The sequence below is a fragment of the Pogona vitticeps genome, chromosome 1, assembly GCF_051106095.1.
Source record: "Pogona vitticeps strain Pit_001003342236 chromosome 1, PviZW2.1, whole genome shotgun sequence".
Classification (NCBI taxonomy): Eukaryota; Metazoa; Chordata; class Lepidosauria; order Squamata; family Agamidae; genus Pogona; species Pogona vitticeps.
The window spans coordinates 172923387-172945933 of NC_135783.1; the positions used below are offsets into that span (position 1 = coordinate 172923387).

General features: G+C 41.5%; 1 protein-coding gene across 8 annotated transcripts in view; it reads right to left on the bottom strand.

Moving 5' to 3' along the window:
* Positions 1 to 22547, bottom strand: part of HDAC4 (histone deacetylase 4) — a 303006-nt gene that overhangs the window by 45748 nt on the left and 234711 nt on the right. For all 8 annotated transcript variants that reach the window (XM_072977471.2, XM_072977437.2, XM_078378962.1 and 5 more), the window contains 3 exons: positions 20182 to 20269; positions 14900 to 15019; positions 10617 to 10714 (listed from right to left, as the gene is read on the bottom strand). In XM_072977471.2, coding sequence (XP_072833572.1) covers positions 10617 to 10714; positions 14900 to 15019; positions 20182 to 20269 — 306 coding nt within the window. The remainder of the gene's footprint in view (positions 1 to 10616; positions 10715 to 14899; positions 15020 to 20181; positions 20270 to 22547) is intronic.

The window sequence follows — 22547 nt, forward strand, 5'->3', positions numbered from 1 at the left end:
GTCAACCTTGAGCCCGACGAAGAAGATGGGAGTTTGATGCCATTTTAGCCACTTTCGAGGTTTTAGAAGATGGTGAACCCAGAGAAAGCTCCATTGACTTAGCTTGGGTAGGTTCCATAGAAGGTCCCTGCGAGGGACAGAGGGACTTCTTCCACAAAAATGAGCAGAGATGCTGAAGTCTCAGTTTAAGTGCTGGCTTCGTAAAAAATTTACAGGCCACAGATGAGACAGGCTGATGTTATTTGCCCAAATAAAATAAACACTGAGAATGACTGTCCTAAAGAGTCATCTTGTTTGGGCAGCTCTCACACCACATGAAGAGGCCTGAAGAGGCCATTAATGAAATAAAAAAGTGGTGGTGAAGAAAAACAAAATACTAACATCCGTTTTTGTTTGTTTGTTTAACTCACAGGCAGTTCGCAAGGTCAACAGTCCATAATTAGAAGTCTGGGAGGTCCAGAAGGGGTAAGTTTTCCAAACGGAATAAAGGTACGTTCCAAAGCTGCAGCAGTGGCAAGAAATTAACTGAGGCATTTGGTGCCGGAGGCAGGGTTAAAGGTAGCATGGGGGTGGTCCCGGCACTATGTGCTTAAGCTCTAGAATATTCTGAAGTTTCTCTGCACAGGCGCACTAAAATCCATTAGTGTGCATTCACAGAGACCACAAAGAAGACTAGAGTTTAGTTTTGGGACACGGAAGCAACAATGCATTATTTTCTTTACAAGCCCTGCAAAGTAGGAGTGGTAAAAATGTGGCCCACAAAATACTGACAAATTGGCTTGCAGCTTTCCTGACCCTTGCTATGGCTGACGGGAGATGCATTCAACAGTAAGTGGAGGGCTGCATTTTGGCCAACCCTGCTGTACAGGTTCTGTAAAGACAATGCTTTGCCAGGACTGTCTTGCTACATGAAGCAAAGTAGGCAGCAGCATTATTGCCACAGGCAGAGAAATTTGTCACTGCAGTTCCTTAACCTCTGAGTCAGTTACTTCCAGAGATTATGATTTTACATTTAGTGCTCGAAACACAGCCTCTCTAAGTACTTGGTCAGTGTAAAGACAGACATCTCAGTCAATAGTAACTGTTGATCACCAACTAACATATCTGGCAATGAGACAAAATGTGAAGGTGATGACACCCTGGCCTGTCTCTTATTGATGTGCTGAAGTGTGTGTGATTATTTCTTTGTGGTAAGAGGAATTTCCTGCTCCAGTAGCACTACCAAACGCAGAGATGTTAAGTGCTTTGACTGTCAAAACAGATGCGCTCTGCATTGGAAATACTGCTGAAACATCTGGTTTAGACAACCTGAAGGCAAAACTGGTACTAATGGAGTCTTTGTTGAAGGTGGAAAGCACAAAGAAAAATAATGCTGGTGTAGCAGACAGTGTCACAGAAGGAACTGTAGTCACCCCAGTATCATTTGACCTATCAGCTGGGGCAAGGCCACTTGAAGTGATACTGGTAAAGGAAAGGTGACTGTGTTTAACAGTACTGGGGTATCATCCCTTTTGGTCTGTGCTCCAGGAAGCAGGAAGTAAATAAATCTCTTTTGATACTGACATCACAGATAGAACATATCTATGCTTGTTCTGTTGTAGAAGGAATTAACAACAAACTAACTACGCTGTTCCCCCCTCGTTCACCACAATACAGAAAAAAATACAAGAAGCTCCACTGCTTAACCAACATCCAAATAGAACAAGTCCCATACAAGGTCACTGTGGTGAAACAAAATAGAATTAAGGTAACGATTGTAGCTGTGCTAAGGCCATGCACAGAAGGGGCCACATGTCTGCCAGATTCACTGATTGCCACAAAAATGTCTGATTTAGTTCTGTGCAGACACATAGTAACTCCAAGAATATAAAGCACAGAAAGCACAAAGAATTGCCAGCTTTGCAATCGTTGAGCAAGACATGTTCTGAATCTTGTAACAGCTTTATGCTGAAGTGGCAATACAACCTTGATTTTGTGTTGCACGCTTCTTCTGTTCACTTATGTGACTGAAGATAAGCATGATGCTTGCAGCCATCTCCCCAGAAATACAGATCTGTAGTATTCAGGTAATATCAGGCAGTAATATATTTAAGCCCCTGATATTATCTCTACGTATACTTCATGAATATTTTCCCCAAAGTATCCATATTAGCTGACGTTCTGATGACTTATGGTATAATAATGTGAGAGAATGGAAGAGGTAAGACAAAGCTATCTATATTTTTGTCCCTTTGCTAAGATGGTTCACATCAAAGTGCAATAAGTAGAAATTAAGTATCAAGTTACCTTAACATCTCTACAGCAGCTCTCCATTCAAAGAACAAAAGGCACCTGGATTATGCAATCTAGCTAATTTGTGAAGATTTGAATGCTCCTTGTTTAGAGAATGTAGTTAAATTTGAATCATGGAATGCATTCCAAACAGTGCCATGTTCTGCAATCCCCTGTTGAAATTTAAGACCATGCATTTTCACATATCGTAATGAGAATGGCAGCCATGATCAGGTTCTTCCATTCTAATCATAGATTCAAATTTCCTGAAATGGCAGGAAATAAGACCAAACTGATGATGAAACTAAGTAGAAAGCTGCTAGTCAGGTCACTTCCCTTTCACTGGCATAAGTACACAACAGGATTTTGGCCATATATATAATGTGGAACCAAACATGGATGAGTATTAACAAACCAGTTTTCTTTTCACACAAAGGTGCTAATTCTGCTTTCCTGTACATCAAGTTCTACTGAGAGCCAAGGAAGTGACATTTACTGAAATCTGTCGTTATTACTATTAGCAATGTTAAAACATACAAGTGCACAGCAAGTACCACTTTTGGAAAATGTCATCACAGAACGACAGGTTACCTACCTGTAATTGTACTTCTTCTAGTGGACCTTTGTGATTCATACTATGGGTAATCTGCGCAGGCGCGGAGCCTTGTCAGAATATTCTAGAGCTTCTGTGGTAGCAAAGGAAAATACATTACGCCGAGGGAGGCCCAGAAGGAAAAAACAAGAAACCGGGCCTTCTCGGCGGTGGCTCCTCGCCTCTGGAATAACTTGCCTCCTGAGATTCGCGCGGCTCCCTCGCTGGGTACTTTAAAAAATCAACTGAAAACATGGATGTTTAGGCAGGCCTTCCCCCCCCCCCAGTTAATTCCTAATTTTCTTCCCCTCCTTTTCTGTTATGATTTATTTTGTCTTTCCTTCCATCTTGTAGAAATTTTTCCTAATTGTGTAAACTATATATATGTTTTATATTTTGTGTTGTAAGCTGGCTAGAGTGGTCATAGTGACCAGATAGGCGGGGTATGTATGTATGTATGTATGTATGTATGTATGTATGTATGTATGTATGTATGTATGTATGCATAAATAAATAAATAAATAAATAAATAAATAAATAAATAAATAAATAAATAAATAAATAAATAAATAAATAAGAAAACAAACAAATAATGCATTAGCATAGACCCCTCTCCCCGGTATATGTACCTTGGCACGAAGGCTCTCCCTTCAGTTAGGTCAACCACTACATAAAGAAAAGGGCATGACAGTGGGGAGGTCGGGTTGGGATGTGTGAATCACAGAGGTCCACTTGAAGAACTACAAGTACAGGTAAGAAACCTGTCGTTCTTCTTCATAGCCTCTGTGAATCACACTATGGGTGACTAAAAAGCTACCATACCCAGAGGAGGGTGTCACGCCAATGTAAATGAAAACACAGCATGCCCAAAGGCAGCAGCAGATTATTGCCAAACATCCAGTGTATAGTGATTGATAAACATGGACAGCTGTGATCATGTGGCAGAGGCGCAGATGTCTGGTATGGGGATGCCCCAAAGAAATGCCCTAAATGTTGCCAACGCCCTAGAATGAGGACGGATACTCTGTGGCACTGGACCTCGAGCAAGCGGATAAGTAAGTTGGATGGTAGATGCAACCAAGTTAGATATTCTCTGTGAGGTAACTTGAAGACCGTTGGCAGGAAGTTGACAAAAAGTCTAACTGAGTATCTAAAGGATTGAGTATGGGCTATGTAAAAGCCAAAGCCTGTCTTACATCCAGAGCATGGAGGATCCTTTGTTGACAAGTAGAAGGAAACAGAAAACGGAAAGAAGAACGAAAGGCTGTGATAGGTGGAACTGGAAGACAGCCTTGGGTAGAAAAGAAATATCTACAAAAAGTTTAACCTTATCTGGGTAAAACTGGAGATAAGGGTAGTCAGACCTTAAGGCTGCAAGTTCACTAGGACATCAAGCTGACGTGATGGCCACAAGAAATATCGTTTTGAAGGTAAGTAACCTGAGGTCAATTGACACCAGGGGCTCAAACAGGGCCCTTATAAGTTGTCAAAGGATCAATGTCAGTGACCACTGAGGTGGTGGAAGGTGGACATCTGTGGTACAGGTATTATAATCCCTTGAGGAAACGTTTCAGAGTAGGGTGTCTGAAACAGTTAGCTGCCTGAGAGGTTGGTGGCTCATAAGCCACAATTGCAGAAAAGTAGACCTTGAGGGATGAGAGATAAAGACGCTTAGTTTTTAATTGCAATAAAAAACATAAGACAGTGGTAAGAGAGGAGTTGGTTGAAGAAAAAGATGGCACTGCTGTAAAAGCTTGAAATGTTTTCCATTTATATATATAGGCCTTCCGGGTTGAAGGTTTCTTTGCATAATGAATGACATACATCAGTAAGGCCGAATCCTCCACGCTGCAAGATGAACAGCAGGGACATCTGGGTGGAGAATTTGATTTTTGTTCTGTATGAGCAGGTGAGGTGGACGGGGCAAGTGATAAATGTTGGATGACAGCTGGTGGAGAATTGGGAACCATGGCTGTCGCAGCTACCATGGAGCTATCAGGATAGCATTGGGCCTGTCCTGCTGAAGCTAGACTACAACTTTGTGGAGGAGTGGGAACAGTGGAAACAGGTAAACGAGTGACCTGGGCCAATGGCTGATGAATGCATCTCCGTGGGAGCAGTAACACTTGTATTTCCAGTTTACCTGGGAGGCAAAGAGGTCGATGGTGGGTGCGCCCCATCATTTGCACAGGGAGAGAAAAACAGATTGATCTAGCTCCCATTCGTGGGCTTGAGATTCTTTTCGACTGAGGAAATCTGCCAGATTGTTGTGTTGACTGGCTATATGTATTGCCGTGAGACAAATGTGATGAGAGAGGCACCATTCCCATAGGTCAACAGCAAGGCATAAAAGATTTGGGGAGTGAGTGTCGCCTTGTTTGAGAATATAATATATGATGGTGGCGTTGTCTGTGGCTATTTGAGCCATTTTATTTATTTATTTACAATATTTTTTAGCCGCACCATTGCCAGTTTAAAATTTTGCTGCTCTGAGGCAGAAAGAAAAAATTCTGTCTTTGGTGGGAGGCCTAGCTGGAGGCAGAGGCCTAATAACAGTAGCTAGCTTGCCAGTGGATGAGTGCTGGAAGTTAAATTGTAACACAGACACTCACTGACAGGGAAAAAGTGGACTTTTAAAATCAAGGCTTTTAAAAGTGAATAATAAGCCTTAAGAGAGGAAAATGCCTTTGACTAGAGGCAAGAAAACTGAACAGGTGCCTTATGCAATGGCAGCTGGGTCAGATGAGGAAAATGGGGATTTTGAAGAAGGTTTCACCTCAGATCAGGAGAGAGAAAACTCCTCAAAGGAAGACACAGCAGAACTCAGAAAGTTGGAATTAGCTCAAGCACAAAAATACAGGTTGAGACAGGTGGAGCTAGAAAAAGAGAAACTGTCCTTAGAAATGGAGGAAAGACTGAGGCAGAGAGATCTGTAGTGTGAGAAAGAGCTTGTTTAGAGGCCTGTGTGCCTACATATTCAGTGAGAGAAAGTCTGTGATTGATTAAATAAGAAACAGTGTTTGACATCATGATTAGCTACTTGTGATTTTCATATTTTATGTTGTTATCTCAATAAACCTGTTTTGTTTTGAAGGAAACCTTTGTCCTTCTTAAATAGTCCTTACAACTGGTGGCAGCGAGTGTGAAGTAGTGTGGTGGGCATTCTGAGAGGCCTGAGTTGGGGGTGACATCAGAGTGGCCTGCTACGTCACAATAAAATTTTGCTGACAACATTGTTTCTGCTAAGAGTTCTAGCTCGTTGATATGGAGCAGTTTCTCTCTTTGTGACCACCAGGCGTATATTTGCAGAGATTTGCAATAGGCACCCCAGCTGGTAATGCTGGCATCTGTAGTAACCTGGGTTTGTGGGCGGGGTTGTTGAAAGGGCCATCTCATCGTCAGGTTCTCAGCAGGGTGCCATCGTGTAAGCTGGGAGGCGAATTCTGGAGTGACTTGCAACAATATATGTGGTGAGTCTGTCAATGGGTTCAACAAGGCTAGGAACCATGCCTGGAGTTCTTATTTTGAGGCAAACATGCTGAACCACAGTAGTCATGGACACCACAGTGCTTAAAACTGAGCCTCGTGGCGCAGTGGTTAAACCGCTGTACTGCAGCCAAAACTGTGCTCACGACCTGGGGTTCAATCCCAGGTAGCTGGCTCAAGGTTGACTCAGCCTTCTATCCTTCTGAGGTCGTTAAAATGAGTACCCAGCTTGCTGGGGGGGGGGGCAATGTATAGCCTGCATAATTAACTTGTAAACCACCTAGAGAGTGCTTGAAGCACTATGGGGCGGTATATAAGCAGCACACTTTGCTTTTGCTTTTTAAAGCAGATACGAGTGTATGAGGAGTGAAGGAACGTAGTAAGATTAGATTGAGGCATTTGTCTGTTGGAAGAAACACCGGAGCATGTTTGGAGTCTATAATTGCTCCTATATAATGAACCAGCCTTGTGAGTTTTAACTTGGATTTGTGTAGATTTACTGCAAGATCCTGGAGAAGAGACATGAAGCGAATGTCTCGTTGTGCTTTGTGATGGGAGCGTGCTATGAGCAGCCAGACATCGATGTACGGGGAGATGTGAATTTTGTGAAGTGTGAGGTAAGCTGCCACAGGGTCCATGCATTTGGTGAATACTTGGGGAGCTGTTGCGAGTCTGAATGGAAGTCCTTTGAACTGGTAGGCCTGAGTTCGAGTTGGAAGCATAGGTAGGACCCATAAGAAGGATGAATGGAGACATGAAAACTAGGCATCTCTTAGGTCTGTGACTGCGAACCAGTCTTTTCTGCAGAGTAAGGGGAGGACAGACTCGAGGGTAACCATGTGGATCTTGGTGGTAGTGATGTATTGATTTAGCTCCCTGAGGTCGAGGATGGGACGAAGGCCTCTATCTCTTTTGGGGATGGTGACATAGCGAAAGAAAAAACCTATGACTGTGTGTTGTAGTAGTATTGGTTCTATGGCATCTTTGAGTAGTAACAACTGTATTTCTTCTTGTAGAGTTTGTGACGGAGGTGTGACGGTGGGGGAAGCTGGTGGAATTTGATGTGGTACCCATTTCCTATGATGGAGAGCACCCAGGAATCTGTAGTGATGTCTTTCAATGTAGGTGTTTCTAAAGGGCAGGAGGAGAGGTGGGAGGTGGTATTGGGTTCTTGGTTGGTTGGATGTAAAACATGATGTTTAGGCTTAAGGTCATTGTGTGTCATTGTGGTTTGTTAGAAAGGTTTGGCTCGGTAAGGTGTTGTTTGTAGTAAGGCACATAAGATGTCTGTCATTGAGGTTCTTGTTGAAATTTTTGATGGGAGGTGTAAGGGCTGCGTCACTGATTGCGCTGAGGGTGTTGCTGGTATGTAGGGTAGACTCCCGAATGCCTGGCAGCTGTCCTCCTTTTCTGAACATTCTCAAGAATGTCATCAGAATCGGCATTGAAGAGACTAACTCCATTGAATGCGAGATCTTTAATGTGCGCATGCACGTCCTCGGTCAAGAGAAACGTCGAAATGCTACAGAGGTAGCCACTGATTTAGGTGTGGCATCAAATGTGTGTCTAGTGGATAGCATCTGTTGTTTCACCATTGAAAGACCCTCTTGTTGAAAAGTTTGTGCTAAGACCCTTTTACCTTTGGGGAGAGCATCGATAAAGGTAGACATATTGTCCAGAGAAAACATTGGTAGGCACCCTTAACTCCCCGATAGTTAGCAACTCTCATGGTGAAGGTGGCAGAAGAATATAGCTATCTGCTTATGGAGTCAATGCGTCTGCTGTCTTTATTAGGTGGTATTAGTATTTGTCTGTGTCAAGAGCGAGATTGTGAAGCTTTGACAAATATAGAATTGGGAGCTGGTTGTTTCCGTAAAAAGACTGCGCCCGGGTCATGTACTTGATAAAGGTTGTCTGTGTGTCTTGACACCGAATGAGATGATGCTGTGTTTGGTCCAAGAATGTCTAGCTGTGCTCAGGAGAGAAGGGAGCATAGAGATATGGACTGGTGTGATAGTATCTTTAGAGATAGGATCATAAAGATGATCTGCTGCTCCAATAGTGGGTCTATGGATTTGTAGGTTGAGGGATTTGGCCATATGAATCATTAGTTGAGCATAGGTTTGAAAATCCTCTGCTGGTGACGGAGGGTCTGTGTCTGCCAGGTCAGAAACCGGTGATGTTAAAAAGTCTTGATGGCATTTGAGGCCTGGAACTATGATCAGATGGGTCGGCATCATGCCTTGAGTCAATCCACTGTCGATCAATATCAACACTGAGCAGCTGGTCCTCAAAATATTTGTCAACACCAACTTGTTGATGTTGAAATGGGCATCAGTGGACAGTGGTGGATAGCGAGGGTCTTTGATCGGTATAGACGTCAAAGGTGCATCCATGACCAGGGGTTGATAGTGAGGGTCTTCAACTGCTGCCGACATGGAAGGTGCGTCCATGGACAGCATTCAATATAGAGAAACGTCAATATTGAAAGGGTCGGTATTGAAGTGTGTCAAAATGGAGGTTGCTGCTGGTGTCGAGACAGCTGCCGAGATGGTAAAGGCATCGATGGACCACACTGTATTATGGTGGAATAAACAGACACTGGTGACGCTGAGTGGGATCAGTACTCACAGTCCTCGTAATGGAGAGGAAAATAGTAACTTGCCAGTGCTGCAACATGCCCAGAGCCAAGGAGTATTGATCAGCTTGGTTGGGTCTCTTAGGTGCCAGCAGATAAGATGTGCCAGGTAGTCCTGGGCGATCACGGTAATAAGATTGCTCCAACACCGAAGTCTCCCTAGCATATATATCCTGCAGGGGCAGCGCTGCCGGACCAGGAAGAGCGACTGGCCAATAGTGTTTGACAGGCTTCTCCATTAGGCACCGATCGGGGCAAACGGCATCCCAATGATAGTGCTGAGCTATCTTTCTGAGCGAGAAGGCAAGCGAATGCTCATATAGGCTTGGTGCCTTCGTTGATGTGCCAGAGGCTGAGGTGGTACGCCTACAGGGGCACAGTTTCTGGTTGCGTTTAGTGTCATGGTTGTGAAGACTCACTCAGAGAGCCCGAGAATTGTCGTGGGCTATCAGGGGAAGTCGTGAGTCGATCAACATACTGTTCCCATTCGTGAGACTGTGATGGTGAGGTTGATGAGGTGGAAGTGCCTCATCTGAAGAACCGACGCAGATGAGGTTCCCAGACCCTGGTGGTGGTGGAGTCGTGGAAATGGTTGTGGAAGGCTTTGATTTCAAAGATTTAGCCTTCTTCGGAGGTGACGGTTCCAGTGCCGAGGAAGCTGTTTTCTATGTCAAGGGTTTCAACGTTGAATGTTTGGCTTTGTGCACTTGTGTGACCATCGATATCGAGGGCAGAGTAGGTTGTCAATGATTGGAACGAGATGGAGTAACTGACGGATGCTGTTTTGTCACTTCGGAAACAGCTTCATCCATGGCTTTAGAGACTGCTCCCAGAGCTGAAGTTTGAGTCTAGAGTCTAGAGAGGTGACTGTGGAGAACTCCACGTTTAAAGTTTTTGCAGTGAGGGGAAGAGGAAGTTTGATGTCCTCACCGAGGCAACAAAGGCATTTAGCGTAGCCATCAGAGAACGGAATCTCGTTATCGCAGGCTATGCAGCTTTTAAATGGGCCTGAAATGGCCATGAACAGAGAACTGGTGTAGAAAAGAAAACAATGGAAAGCTGGGGAGGGGGGGATGCTTTCGCCTTAAGATCGGATCGTATCTTTTGAAAATAATAAGGATAATAATAATAAGTAACGTTTGATAACTTTCCTTCTTTCATTTTCTGATTTCTCACGGAAGCAACGATTGAGGTTCTCAATGTGGCGGTTGAAAGAAACTGAAGGGAGATCTTTGGCACCAAGGTAGATATACCAGGGGTTAGGGGTCTGTGCTAATGTATTTTCCTTTGCTACTGCAGAAGCTCTAGAATATTCCGATGAGGCTCCACACATGCGTGGATTACCCATAGTGTGATTCACAGAGGCCATGAAGAACAGGATTTAATAAAACATAGTTAAAAAAACACAGATACATCAATGTAGAGTAGTAGTCCTCATTAATACTGAGTATACAAAGTACGTCTCTTTCTACACTTTGCCAGTACAAAATCATCTACACATGTTGAGGAGTTTCTTACAGTTTGGTTTTGAAAATAAGATACCCAGAGATAGAATATATATAGTGACTACAAAGGTACACATCTTATTTACAGATAAACACCTCTAGAAAAAGCAGATTTGAGAATTACCTGAAAGCTGTCAAATATTCTGTATCTCCCATTGGTGGATCAAGACCACCGGTAAATGCTATATTAACATTGAAACCGACACCTGGTCCTATCCCAACCTAAGAAAGGTGGAAAAGAAAAGAAAAAAAGAAAGCAACAGGTCATTGCTTTGGCAAATGTTGCCATAAAAGGGCTGCTTGTATTTTCTCAATAATGCCACTACTGATTTTTTGGTTTTGCTACAATGCAGTATATACAGCAATTACTGTAGAAAAGGCTATGCATTGTCTTAAAAAAAAAAAAGCCTGCCGCTCCAAGACCTATTTGCAGTGTAAGTGAAATGTAACAACAGAAATGTTACAGTTCATCAAAGCTCCATTAGTCTTTAAGGTGCCAGGGGACACTCTGTTAGGTGTTTTTTTCCACATTAGAACACAATTCTTCTCATATTTGTACAGTACCTTTAAAATTCAGGGGTTACAGTTAAATTGTCTAGGATACTGCATCAAATTACTGCTAACTAATGAGGCACTAATGACATTACATGGTAGAAGTCCAACTGTACAATGTACCCACACCCGAAAGTACTACTTGTGTCTCAGAGGTTAGCAGCAATTCGCCACAGTGAGTCACACAGTTTAACTTACACATATGTAAATCATCACCAAGATTCCGGCCAATGTATCTCATTTTAAGCTTTAGAGTCCTAACAAAAGATTTAAAAACCTTAACCCACAGTCACATATGCTCACCTTCTTATGAGGGGATCTATGCAGGAGGAGAAAAACTATGTCTCACAAATATATATTGAAAAACCATTAAGCCAGACAATTCTAACTGTTGGCTTAAAAGCAGGACTTACTCCTTTAAAAAAACTAACACAACATGTGCACTTTGAGGATTAATGAGCAGAATTAATAATGTTAGTGACAAACTATTTTAAAAACCCAACTTTTACTAAGAAAATATGCAAGTGTTTGGTAACAAAACAACCCAAAACAAAAAAGAAAAAGAAAAGAACATAACTTTGTGTGAACCAAAGTTAGAGTGACTGAACTCTGGGACGGAAAGTGGTTAACTCTGATATGTGAGGCACGGCATAACCAAGACAGAAACAAACATAATGGATTATCACAATTCATCAAGAAGAGCATTTATATATCTCCTTGCAATACATTTTACAGTCTCTTGCTTTCCTACATCTGATCTTGTCATTTAACATAAACGTGAGAAAAACACGATTTCTCCATCTGTATTATCCAAAATCCTATTCATAGAATAATGGAGTTGGAAGGGGCCTACAAGGCCATTGAGGCAAACACCCTGCTCTGTGCAGGAATCCAAATCAAAGTGTACCTTACAGATTGTTGTCTAGCCTCCTCTTGAGTACCTCCAGTTGGAGGACTCACCACCTCCTGAGGCATTTGGTTCCACTGTTGTACTGCTCTCAGTTTTTCCTGATATTCAGCTTAAATCTGGCTCCTGTAGCTTGAGCCTATTATTACATGCCTTGAACCCTGTGATGACTGAGAAGAGATCCTGACCCTCCTCTGTACTACAGTAGCACTACAGTATCAAAGAATCCAATGCTTGACAATCTTTCAAGTATTTACCATATCTCCCCTCAGTCTTCTACTCTCAAGGCTAAACATGCCCAGTTCTTTCAGTTATTCCTCACAGAGCTTGGTTTCCAGTCCCCTGATTATCCTTGTTGCCCTCCTCTGAACATGTTCCAGTTTGTCAAGATCCTTCTTAAAATGTAATATTCAGAACTGGACACCATAGTCAAGATGCCTAAGCAGTGCTGAATAGTGGGAGACAAGTAATTCTAAAGATTTGGAGGCTATACTCCTGTTAATTCAGCCTAAAATAGCATTTGCCATTTTTGCAGTCACACTAAAATGTTGGCTCATATTCAGTTTGTGATTTACAAGAATTTCAAGATCCTTCGCACTCACAGCTTTACTGAGCCAAGTATCTCTCATCTTATAACCATGTGTTTCAGTTCCCTGCCATGACCCCAGGTGTAGAACTTTGGAATTGTCCTTAATAAAATTATTTCTATGGTTTTCAGGCCAAATCTTTTTGGATTTTGTTTCTGTCTTCCAGGGTATTAACTATTCCACCCCATTTTGTGTAATATACAAATTTCATAAGTATTCCCTGAACTTCCTCATCCAAGTCATTAATAAGAGTGTTGGAGCATCTGGCCCAGAACTGAGCCTTATGGTACCCCACTTGTTACCTCCTTCCAGTTTGAAAAGGAGCCATTGATAAGCCTTGTGGTGCAGTGGTTCAGCTGCAGTACTGCAGCCAAAACTCTGCTCATGACCTGGATTCAATCTCAGGTAGCCTGCTCAAGGTTGACTCAGCCTTCCATCATTCTGAGGTCAGTAGAATGAGTACCAGCTCCCGAGGGGGGATGGGTAGCCTGCATAATTAAATTGCAAACTATCCAGAGAGTGCTTTAAGTGCTTTGGGGCAGTACATAAGCAGTACTTTTTTAACTTTTTCTACAAGCACTCTCTGAGTACAATTCTTTAACCAACTGTGAATCCACCTAACACTTCAGCTATGTAGCCCACAACTAATGAGCTTGCTAATCAGAATATCATGGGGCACTCTGGCTTTGCTGAAGTCAAGGTGTATTATGTCTATAGCATTCCCACTGTCCACCACGAAGGTTACCTGATCAAAATATAAGGGGAGAATTGCCTGGCAGCATTTTTTCATGACAAATCCATGCTGGCTTCTAGTTATTACCACATTATTTTCAAGGGGCTCACATACTGGCTCCTTTATAACCTGCTCCAGAATTTTCCCTAGGATTGATGTCTTGTTGACTGGTCTCTAGTTCCCAGGGTTCTCCTTTCTGAAGACAGGGAAAATATCAGCCCTCCTTAAATCATCTGGCTCTTCACCCATCCCTCTTGATTTCAAGAAAATAATAGATGGTGGTTCTGCAATCTCTCAGCCAGTTCCTTCAGTGTTCTTAGATGGAAGTTTTTTGGCCCTGGAAATTTGAACTCATTCAAACTAATAAGATATTCATTGACTACAATCCTGTTTCTTCCCTTTGTACTTCATTCACATTTGCCTGGAGGGTCACAGACTGTCTTTCAGGGGAAAAAGATGGGGCTTCAGTAGGAATCAAGCATTGAGTAGATGAACCATTGTTTCTTTTCTCTGACTTTTGCTATGCACATAACCAAATAATGCATTTTGTTGGTTTTAAAGTCTCTTGCTAACCTTTGCTCATTCTCAGTTTTTGCATTCCTAATGGCATCCCTGAAATTCTTTGCTACTTGCCTTTTTAACCTGGCCTTCCTTCCATTTCCTACATGAATCCTTTTTTGTTGTTTCTGGGTCCTCTCCAAGTTGTTGCATATGTTATGACTGCAGAAAGATGGTATCTTCACTGGTACAGGAGACTATCAGTAATGAAAGACTTCCTCCCTCTGTCTAACAGACCCCATGCAACAGAACTTACTCAAGTCAGATAAGCCACAGAAGAGAAGGAGTAGGTAACTGACATTGTCAACCTTCTATAGGCACTATTTATCCAAACATATTTTAGTTACTATTTCCTAGCCAAACCACAGACCCTACCAAATGTGCATAACAAAAACAAAAATGGAACAAAAGAAAACAGAAACAAAACATAAAGTCTGCCATATGATTACTTTTTTTATTACTTCTCTTTCATGTAGAATTTATTTGAAAAGCCTTAATTTTATAAAACAGATTAAAGACTCCTTCCTCTTTCTACAGCTTAAATAAGGCATTGACAATGAAAGAATTCTCTGGCTCTAGAAGCACTACAGTATCAAAGAATCCAAAGCTTTTCTTAATAAGTCACCACTATCTCTCATTCAGAGTTTACATTAATAAATGGGAAGAGATACAACAAGACAAGCAAGGCTGCTCACTCCAGGAGCAAGCCAACTGTGCAGAGACTGAATTGCTGAACTGCTCATTATTGACTTTCATTTGAAACCACATGCTGTTGTTATAGCTATCCTCCCCCATGGTTAGATAAACTATTATTCAGGGAGGAGGTGCCCTCTGGTGGTAGGAAAAACTAAGTAAAATATAAACTTTTATTTTCAGACATAACTATCAAACAACTAATGATGTAGATTGTGGGGAGAGAATAACAATCACTTGCATTTCAAATGGTAGAAATCACTGGAGGTCTTATTGGTTGTTATTGCTTGAACGCTATTGTTTGAATGACTTTAAAGGCTGTGAAACAATTCTTATTGCAAATGGTGCAAACCTGCATTTATTTAAATTAATATTACCTCATCAGGAGCGCCACTGCCTGGGAAGAAGTTTCCATCATCATAGCGATGTAGTGAAATATAAAGAACATTCGGATCACTGTAGAAAGCTTGCTGAGTACCATTTCCATGGTGTACATCCTTCAGAGATAGAAATTATATTTATATGAAGAGTATTATTATGAGTAACCATCTGTGCAAAAACTAACTGTAATACCACAACTTTTTCATATTCATGTTGCAAAAGCCCTATACAGGGAAGTCTCTAATACAGAGGAAAGGGTACACAAACAAATAAATACCAGCCCCATTCATTTCAGTGAGATCAGTGCTCAAAAGCAGTGTCAGGAAAAAAGTTCACAAGTGAGCCAACATAAATGGTTAGACTCATGACAGCTCATTCTGCTTAGCTAGGGAAAAAGGGTACACTGAGGGTAGCAGTGGGTAAGGACTCCCTTTCAATAGAAGACAGAGAAGAAGAACCACTGTGTAAGCATTTCTGAGTATAACGAGCTCCTTTAATACAATACCAGCTGTATATTGGTTATCATCAGAAAAGCTAAGAGAAAGGAAAGTTTCTCCCAGTTATAATGACAGCAATGACTTTCAAGTGTTACTTGCATAAAGGATTGATTGCATGATCAAGCTGCGACAGAACTGCACCCCCTGAAGTTGAAAATTCAGGCAGGGATGTCCAAGCTTCTATGCAGAGATCTACTTAAGCTTCCTACTTGCATATACCCATGCATGCCTAACATGGGAATGTCAGGGTGGGACCAGCTATGCAAATCTAGGGAGCAACCAGCAGTGCTAGCTCACTACCCCTTGATCACATTAATACTCTCAACCTACGCATCAATCTGCAACAAATGCAGATTGGACAGTTATGCTGTAGAAAAGTAAAGAAGAATGAGTTAACTTTGACTGTCTTCTGAATGAAGGGAAAGGGCCAACCATATATATCATAGAATCATAGAATAAAGGAGTTGGAAGGAGCTTATAAGGCCATCAAGTCCATTTCCCTGCTCAATACAGGAATCCAAATCAAAGTCTATATGACTGATGGTTGTCTAATTTTCTCTTGAATGCCTCCAGCATTGACAAAGCACCTCTCAAGGTAATTAGTTCCATAGTCCTACTGCCTTAGCAGTTAGGACATTTTTCCTGACATTCAACTGAAATCTGGCTTCCTGTAACATGAGCTCATTATTGTGTGTCCTGCACCCTGTGATGACTGAGAACAGAACCTGCCACCCTTCTGTACAACAATCTTTCAAATATTTGATGAGTGCTACCATATCTCCCCTCAGTCTTCTTTTCTCAAGGCCCAGTTCTTTCGGTCTTTCCTTAGTGTTACCAGGTACGTTCTCAGAGCACATGTATACACTTAAAATCATTGGAAGAGCAAAGCATGAGTTGTGCCTTCCCCAAGTAAAAAATTCTTTCTAGAAGTGGAGACCCAATATAACTGAAACAGATCTCCAGGCAAATGTTCATTTCTATTCCTCATAATCTCTTGGAGTGGGGCTTCAATTGTACATGAGATTGTTGGCATAAGGGCAACATCCAAGTCCAATGTCAAGGTATTATTGGCGTACTGTGTGTGGAGTCAAAGGATGGCAAACAGAAAACAAACTTGGGTGTGGCAAAAACTGCCTTCTGCCACTATGTTATGGGAGCACTCAACAAGACTTTCTCAGGGCAAGTTTTGTAGTTATCTGCTGAATGAAACACATGGAAATTCTGGGATGCAGTGGAACTGGAGTCATACAGTATATATACATACATCCAACTGCAAAGCAGTTCTCCTCCAGTAGTTGGAGAGGACTACAGGATGAACAAAACGGTAAAATAAATACATGGTCTGGCAAAACAGAAAAAGGCTAACATGAAGAACAGGAAAAACCAGATCAGACAAGACAACAGTGAGGAAAAGACAGTAAAATAAATATCAGTAATCTTTGACAATGGAGGCACTATGCATAAATGACCTCTCTCCTCTCCATATTGTGCTTTGTCAACCAATCATCTTCCTACTAATTAGTCAGAGCTTAGATGAAAAACCCAACTTTTTTTGTTTAATGGTAAGGTAGAAGACAGGATAGAAAAATACTGTACCTGTTTCATATCCGAGGGTAAGAAGCAAGTGGCATAGCAAGGCCAGGTCCCTAAACATAAATCTATAATAGAATATGGTACATGACCCATCTGTACCAAAATTATCTGCAGAAGCAATAACATTGATCTTACAGTATCTCATCAAAGGCAGCTAGTATGGTCCAAGATACTGTGTCACAAATATCCTTTGGATATCCAGAAGGGTATAGTAAAACTAGTTTGTGCAACAAAGCTATAATCTTGGTAAACCAAGCGAGTACAATTCTTGATCTGACCACAAATGGTGGATCTCAAGCATGGGTGGCAAGCCTTTCACTCCAAGGGAAGCACTCACTTGTACTAATATTCCCAGGATAAACATTTACAGACACCAATTCATATTCACATTCACACTTCATACATATACAGATACACATATAATTACAATCACAGTTACAGACAATGAGGTCTGAAGGGTTGTCCATATTGGTCAATCCCTGTCCACCTCCTGGAGGAAGTGTGTAATCTGGAAGCAGACTTCTTGATTTCAATGCAGAGAAAAAGGGTTGCTAGTACAGAAGCTACCTTTGGAAGGAGAAAATTACCTCCTTTCCTTTGAGCAGTTCCTGTACTAATACTCTGCAGTCATGGTCAATCATCTGTGCTTTTCATCTCTCCTTCTGAAGATCAGTTGAGCATTGGGGTAAGAAGGATATTCTATGAGTTGGTGAAAATTTCCCTCCCCACTGCTCAACTGACTTGCAAACAACTGACCAGTGGGAAAAAGTACAGTGGTGCCTCGCTAGACAGTTACCCGCATGACAGTTTTTTGGCTAGACATTGACTTTTGCGATCGCTATAGCAATATGCAAAACAGTGATTCCTATGGGGGGATTTCACTGGACAATGTTTGGTCCCTGCTTCACAAACCAATTTTTGCTAGACAACGATTTTGACAGCTCCCTCCGTGCTCACAAAACGGGTGTTTTTGGGACCTAAGCTTCACGAGACAGCTATTTAAACAGCTGATCAGCGGTTCGCAAAGTGGCTTTCCTATGGCCGATCTTTGCTAGACAAGGACGACTGTTCCCCATTGGAACACATTAAACAGGTTTCAATGCATTGCAATGGGGAAATGCTTTTCGCTAGATGATGATTTCGCTAAACAGCTATTTCAGTGGAACGGATTATCATCGTCTAGCGAGGCACCACTGTAGCTGGATAGTGGAAGTCAGACAGAAAACCTTGGAAGGCTGCATCTGGACTGCCAGTCCTCTATCAACAGAGACACAGTAACTCTGAGCATCACCCACTTCTGAGATAAAAGGAAAAGCTGAAACCTATTTGAACATTTGTATCCTTTTTGACATTTCTACAGACCATGCAATCTCTCTTGCGCTTTTTATGATCCAATAACCTGGGCATAAACTGAAGAGGGTATATTCAGCAGAAAGGTCTGAATGAAAAAAGTGCTATATTTTTCATGAATGAATAGATTCTGTCCTTCTAGGCTTCTGAAGATATGGATGCAGGTGGCACATACGATCATAGCTTTCAGCTTGATTCCTCAAGACAAAGATGGGGAACTGTAGCCCTCCAGATGTTGCCCAATCTCTACTTCCATCAGGTTTAGCAAGCACAGCCAATGATGAGGGACCAAATCAGCTGCAGTCTGGAAACATCTGGAAACTAGAGGTATTGAAAACCTCAGATAGAAACAACTGATGTGCAGACGGTGTTAAAAAGGAGGTTTGCCAGGACTTTTCAAAACATTATTCAAGACAGTTATCTGCTTTTTCATGGCAAGTACCTTTTCATGGAAATGGGCTGAAGATCTCACATCGGCTTGCAAAAGAAGAGCATCTTTACCAGAGCTACAGAGGCAAGTGTTCAGTGCCTCCTCTTTCACTTTCTGGAAGGCAGCTTTCCAAATACTGAGTGTGGTCAGAAGAACTGGTGGGGCTTGATCATAACCTAGAGGAGTTGCCATGGAGTGGGAGCATGTGTAGGCAGCTGAATCACAGAGTTCTATGTAGTGAGGAACTGGAGAAAAGGAGCAACCCTCTGATACTTTCAGATATACTTTTCTCTGTCTTTTTGCAATTAACTATGTCACCTGTGCCATTCAAATGGGAGCATATGGGGTTAACTGTTCTTCAATTCTAGATGGGCTTGAGAGGGTCTGATGGTTCAGTTACAAAGCAAATGCAATGCAGTAAGTTTGTTTTGTGAAAAAACAGGAGGTACACCTTAGGTCTTTTGAGGTTTTATGGTACAGGATTGAAACAGCAGAACAGCTTCCACAGATACAGGGATGTTGAACTGCCAGGTTTTACTCTTGACTCTGCTTAGAAGTCTGGTAAACTAAATGGCTTCACAGGTTTATGATATACAGTGGGCAGTCAATCTGAGCATGGAAAGTTGAGGATACCTGTGTATAGTGCTAGCTGGTTAACTCAGTGAGCCAGTGGCTGGGAGTTTGACTCTCCGCTATGCCTTCACAGGGAGAAGAGCCAGCCTGTATGGTCTTGGGCAAGCTGCACAGACCGACAGTGCCCACAGAAAAAGGGAATGGTAGACTACTTCTATGTATTCTCCACTTAGACAACTCTGGAAAGGGTCACCATAAATAAGAATTGACTTTATGGTATGCAATTATTATTAACACAACCCTATTGCTGAATTATTTGCTTAGCTTCTTGTATAGCTGCTGTGGTATTCTGCTTCCTATCTTAAGAATGCTATTAGTCAAGATTTTTTCCTTTTTGTTATCAAAGGTTCCAGACTGAAGTCCTGGAACCCAGACTTAAATCAGAAATTCTGAACTGGTGATGGCCAGCACAGGTGGTTAATGTTTTAAATCCCCTTTCCAAAAAACCTGGTCAGTTCAAATGCATTTAGGATCTGAGTCAACAGTTTTAACCTTAGAAGATTAGAACTGCAGAACTGGAAGGGACCCTATGCATCATCAAGTCCAGCCCTTGTCAAGGAGACACAGTGGGAAATCCACCTTCCCACCTCTGGCTCCGCAGCCAGATATCTAAACCACTGAGCTATTCAGCTATCCAGGAGTGGTTAATACAAGTTGAGATTCAGTGGTGACATTTTTGCTGATAGTGTTCCTGAACTTGTTGACAGGGTTACTGCATTTTGCATTTGTACTGGGGGAGAAGGGGACACATTTTAAATCAAGCGGTTTGACTCACCCAGTCCACTATAAGGATTTTGTTCACATTCAGTCTTTGCTGGAGAAGCTTGGCTGAAATTGCCACAGAATTAAAATAGCAAAAACCCCTGAAAGATAATGGAATACGCTAGATGTAAATGAAGTACTTCCAAACCCCAATACCAGACGTTTTACAAAAGCAATGACATTTTATGCTCTGTATTTGCAGCTACTCCAAAATGAGGGAATAGATAGCTTTCATTCAGATATTTCACTAATTTGGAAGCAGTAGTATGAGTTATTTACTGTACAAACTATTAGTTAATCTGTGAAAAATATTCTCCAATTGATCACGCATTTCAAAAGAACTGCTTTTGGTAAGGGGTTAAATTATTTTTTCAGGGAGGACCATAGCATAATTAACAGTGTGTTTTATTCTTGTTTCAGTTGATGTGTTCCCCCTGTTTGCTGTTGTTTTGACACGTTTTTCTCCTTCCTGGAGTGATTAAAGCCAATCAAATACCACCTAGTAAATATCATGGTATTACAACACTACACATACTGTAGCTAACGTATCTTCTTACATGCACATGTTAAAAAGAGCAAAGAGAATCTATTCAAAAGAAGGGCAATTTTTCCTGAATAAGCGAAATATTTCATTTTGGAGTAACAGCCAAAAAACTACCAAAATCAGTGTGGCAGCAATATTTTGGTGATCATTTATTAATTTGTATTATCTTTCCTATATGGATAATATGTTCTCATATAAGAAAAAGCGGACCAAATTTAAAAATGATCATGGCAGAATAAAATGCTCAGAAACACCAACATATGTTTAAAAGGTTATACAAGTAAATCAACAGCACAGCTTTCACCTCATTTATCGCTCCTCTCTCTATCAGTCACACTGTTCCTCTTGCCACTACGCCACTCCTTGCCAAAAACAGCTAACTGCATCAAACATAAAATTTGCAAAACAAACAGCTTTGCAAAAAGGTGGGACATAAGAGAAATTGTACATATACTTTATACTTTTGACAATTTTAATATAGAACTAACATTGTGCTTTTATTGTATTGATGAATTATCTGTTGATTGATTTCTAACACTTATACTCTGCTTTCTCATAAAAAAAAAAACAATGGCCAAGGTTATTTCACCATCGAGTTTTGGGAGTGAATCCAAGCTGAAAAAGACAGCTTGTTTTCCTGTCTCTGTGGATCTTCAGGTCACTGTCCGTGAAACTGAGTCTTGTACCTGCATGAAGCCTTATTTGGAAACTTCTAGAATTCAACAATTTTTAGCAGGAACCCTGGCCTTACTCCTTATCGCATGTGTCAAGGCTCACCCTAATAGCCTTCCTACAGTTCTGGTCCACAGCACTTAAGAAAAAAAATTGTGATGGACAGTTGGGAGAAAAGTCAGTTGTGTGATTTCACAAATGGCCACTTGAAGAGCCACAGTTACAGGCAAGCAATCTATCCTTCTGAATGGCTTATATGAACCACACAACTAGGTGAACATCATGCCAAAACGAATGACAGAACAGTCAAAAAAAGCATCCACCTGCACCTATGCCTCCAGCTTGCCGTGGCTCACAATATCAATGCATAGGACCGCATCACTCCTTTGCAAATATTCAAAAGAGCAACTCTGCTAACAAAGGCAGTGGAGAAAGACAGTGGTGTTGTGAAGTGACAACCAATATTGTCTGGAACTGATAACCAAGGTAACTGATAAACCAACAAAATTGTTGCTATAACCTATTTGGCAAAACATTAACTGAACACAGGACTGCCTTTCCTTCATTTATGATAACAGAGGAATACTTTTTGTGGGTTTCTGAAATTTAAAGGCCAAGGCTCGACAAATGATGAATGAATGTAAGATGCATCCACAGGAGTCGTGTGTGCTACAAAGAAAGTTGCAAGTACAATATCTTGGGTAATGTGGAGTAAAAAAATAATTAAAGCCAGAAGTTTATGTCCTGCTGAAGTACAACCAAGGGGGAAAATGAGAACTTGCATAATTATCTAACTTTCTCCATTTATAGGCGTATGAATGTTGTTGAATAGAGTGCCTCCTGAAAGACTCTAATACACGAAGGACTTCAAAATTAATAAGGACAAATTATCCAAACTATTATCCTCAGAATGTCGATATCTAGATGGCAAATCTGTCCTTTAGTCTATCAAAGCCTACAATTTAGTTGCAAACCTGAAGAATTTGTGACAAAGTGATCTAACATGGCAAAGTACAGTGTCGTGGCCACCATGGATTCAGCAAAGCAGCATCAGCCCTGTGCTCTCTGAGCTTTTCTAGTTCTGAGGAACAACCAGAAAAGAAGATATGACATACAAGACCTGCAGAAACTACTGATGCAGGAATGCAACTCCACCTGAGGAT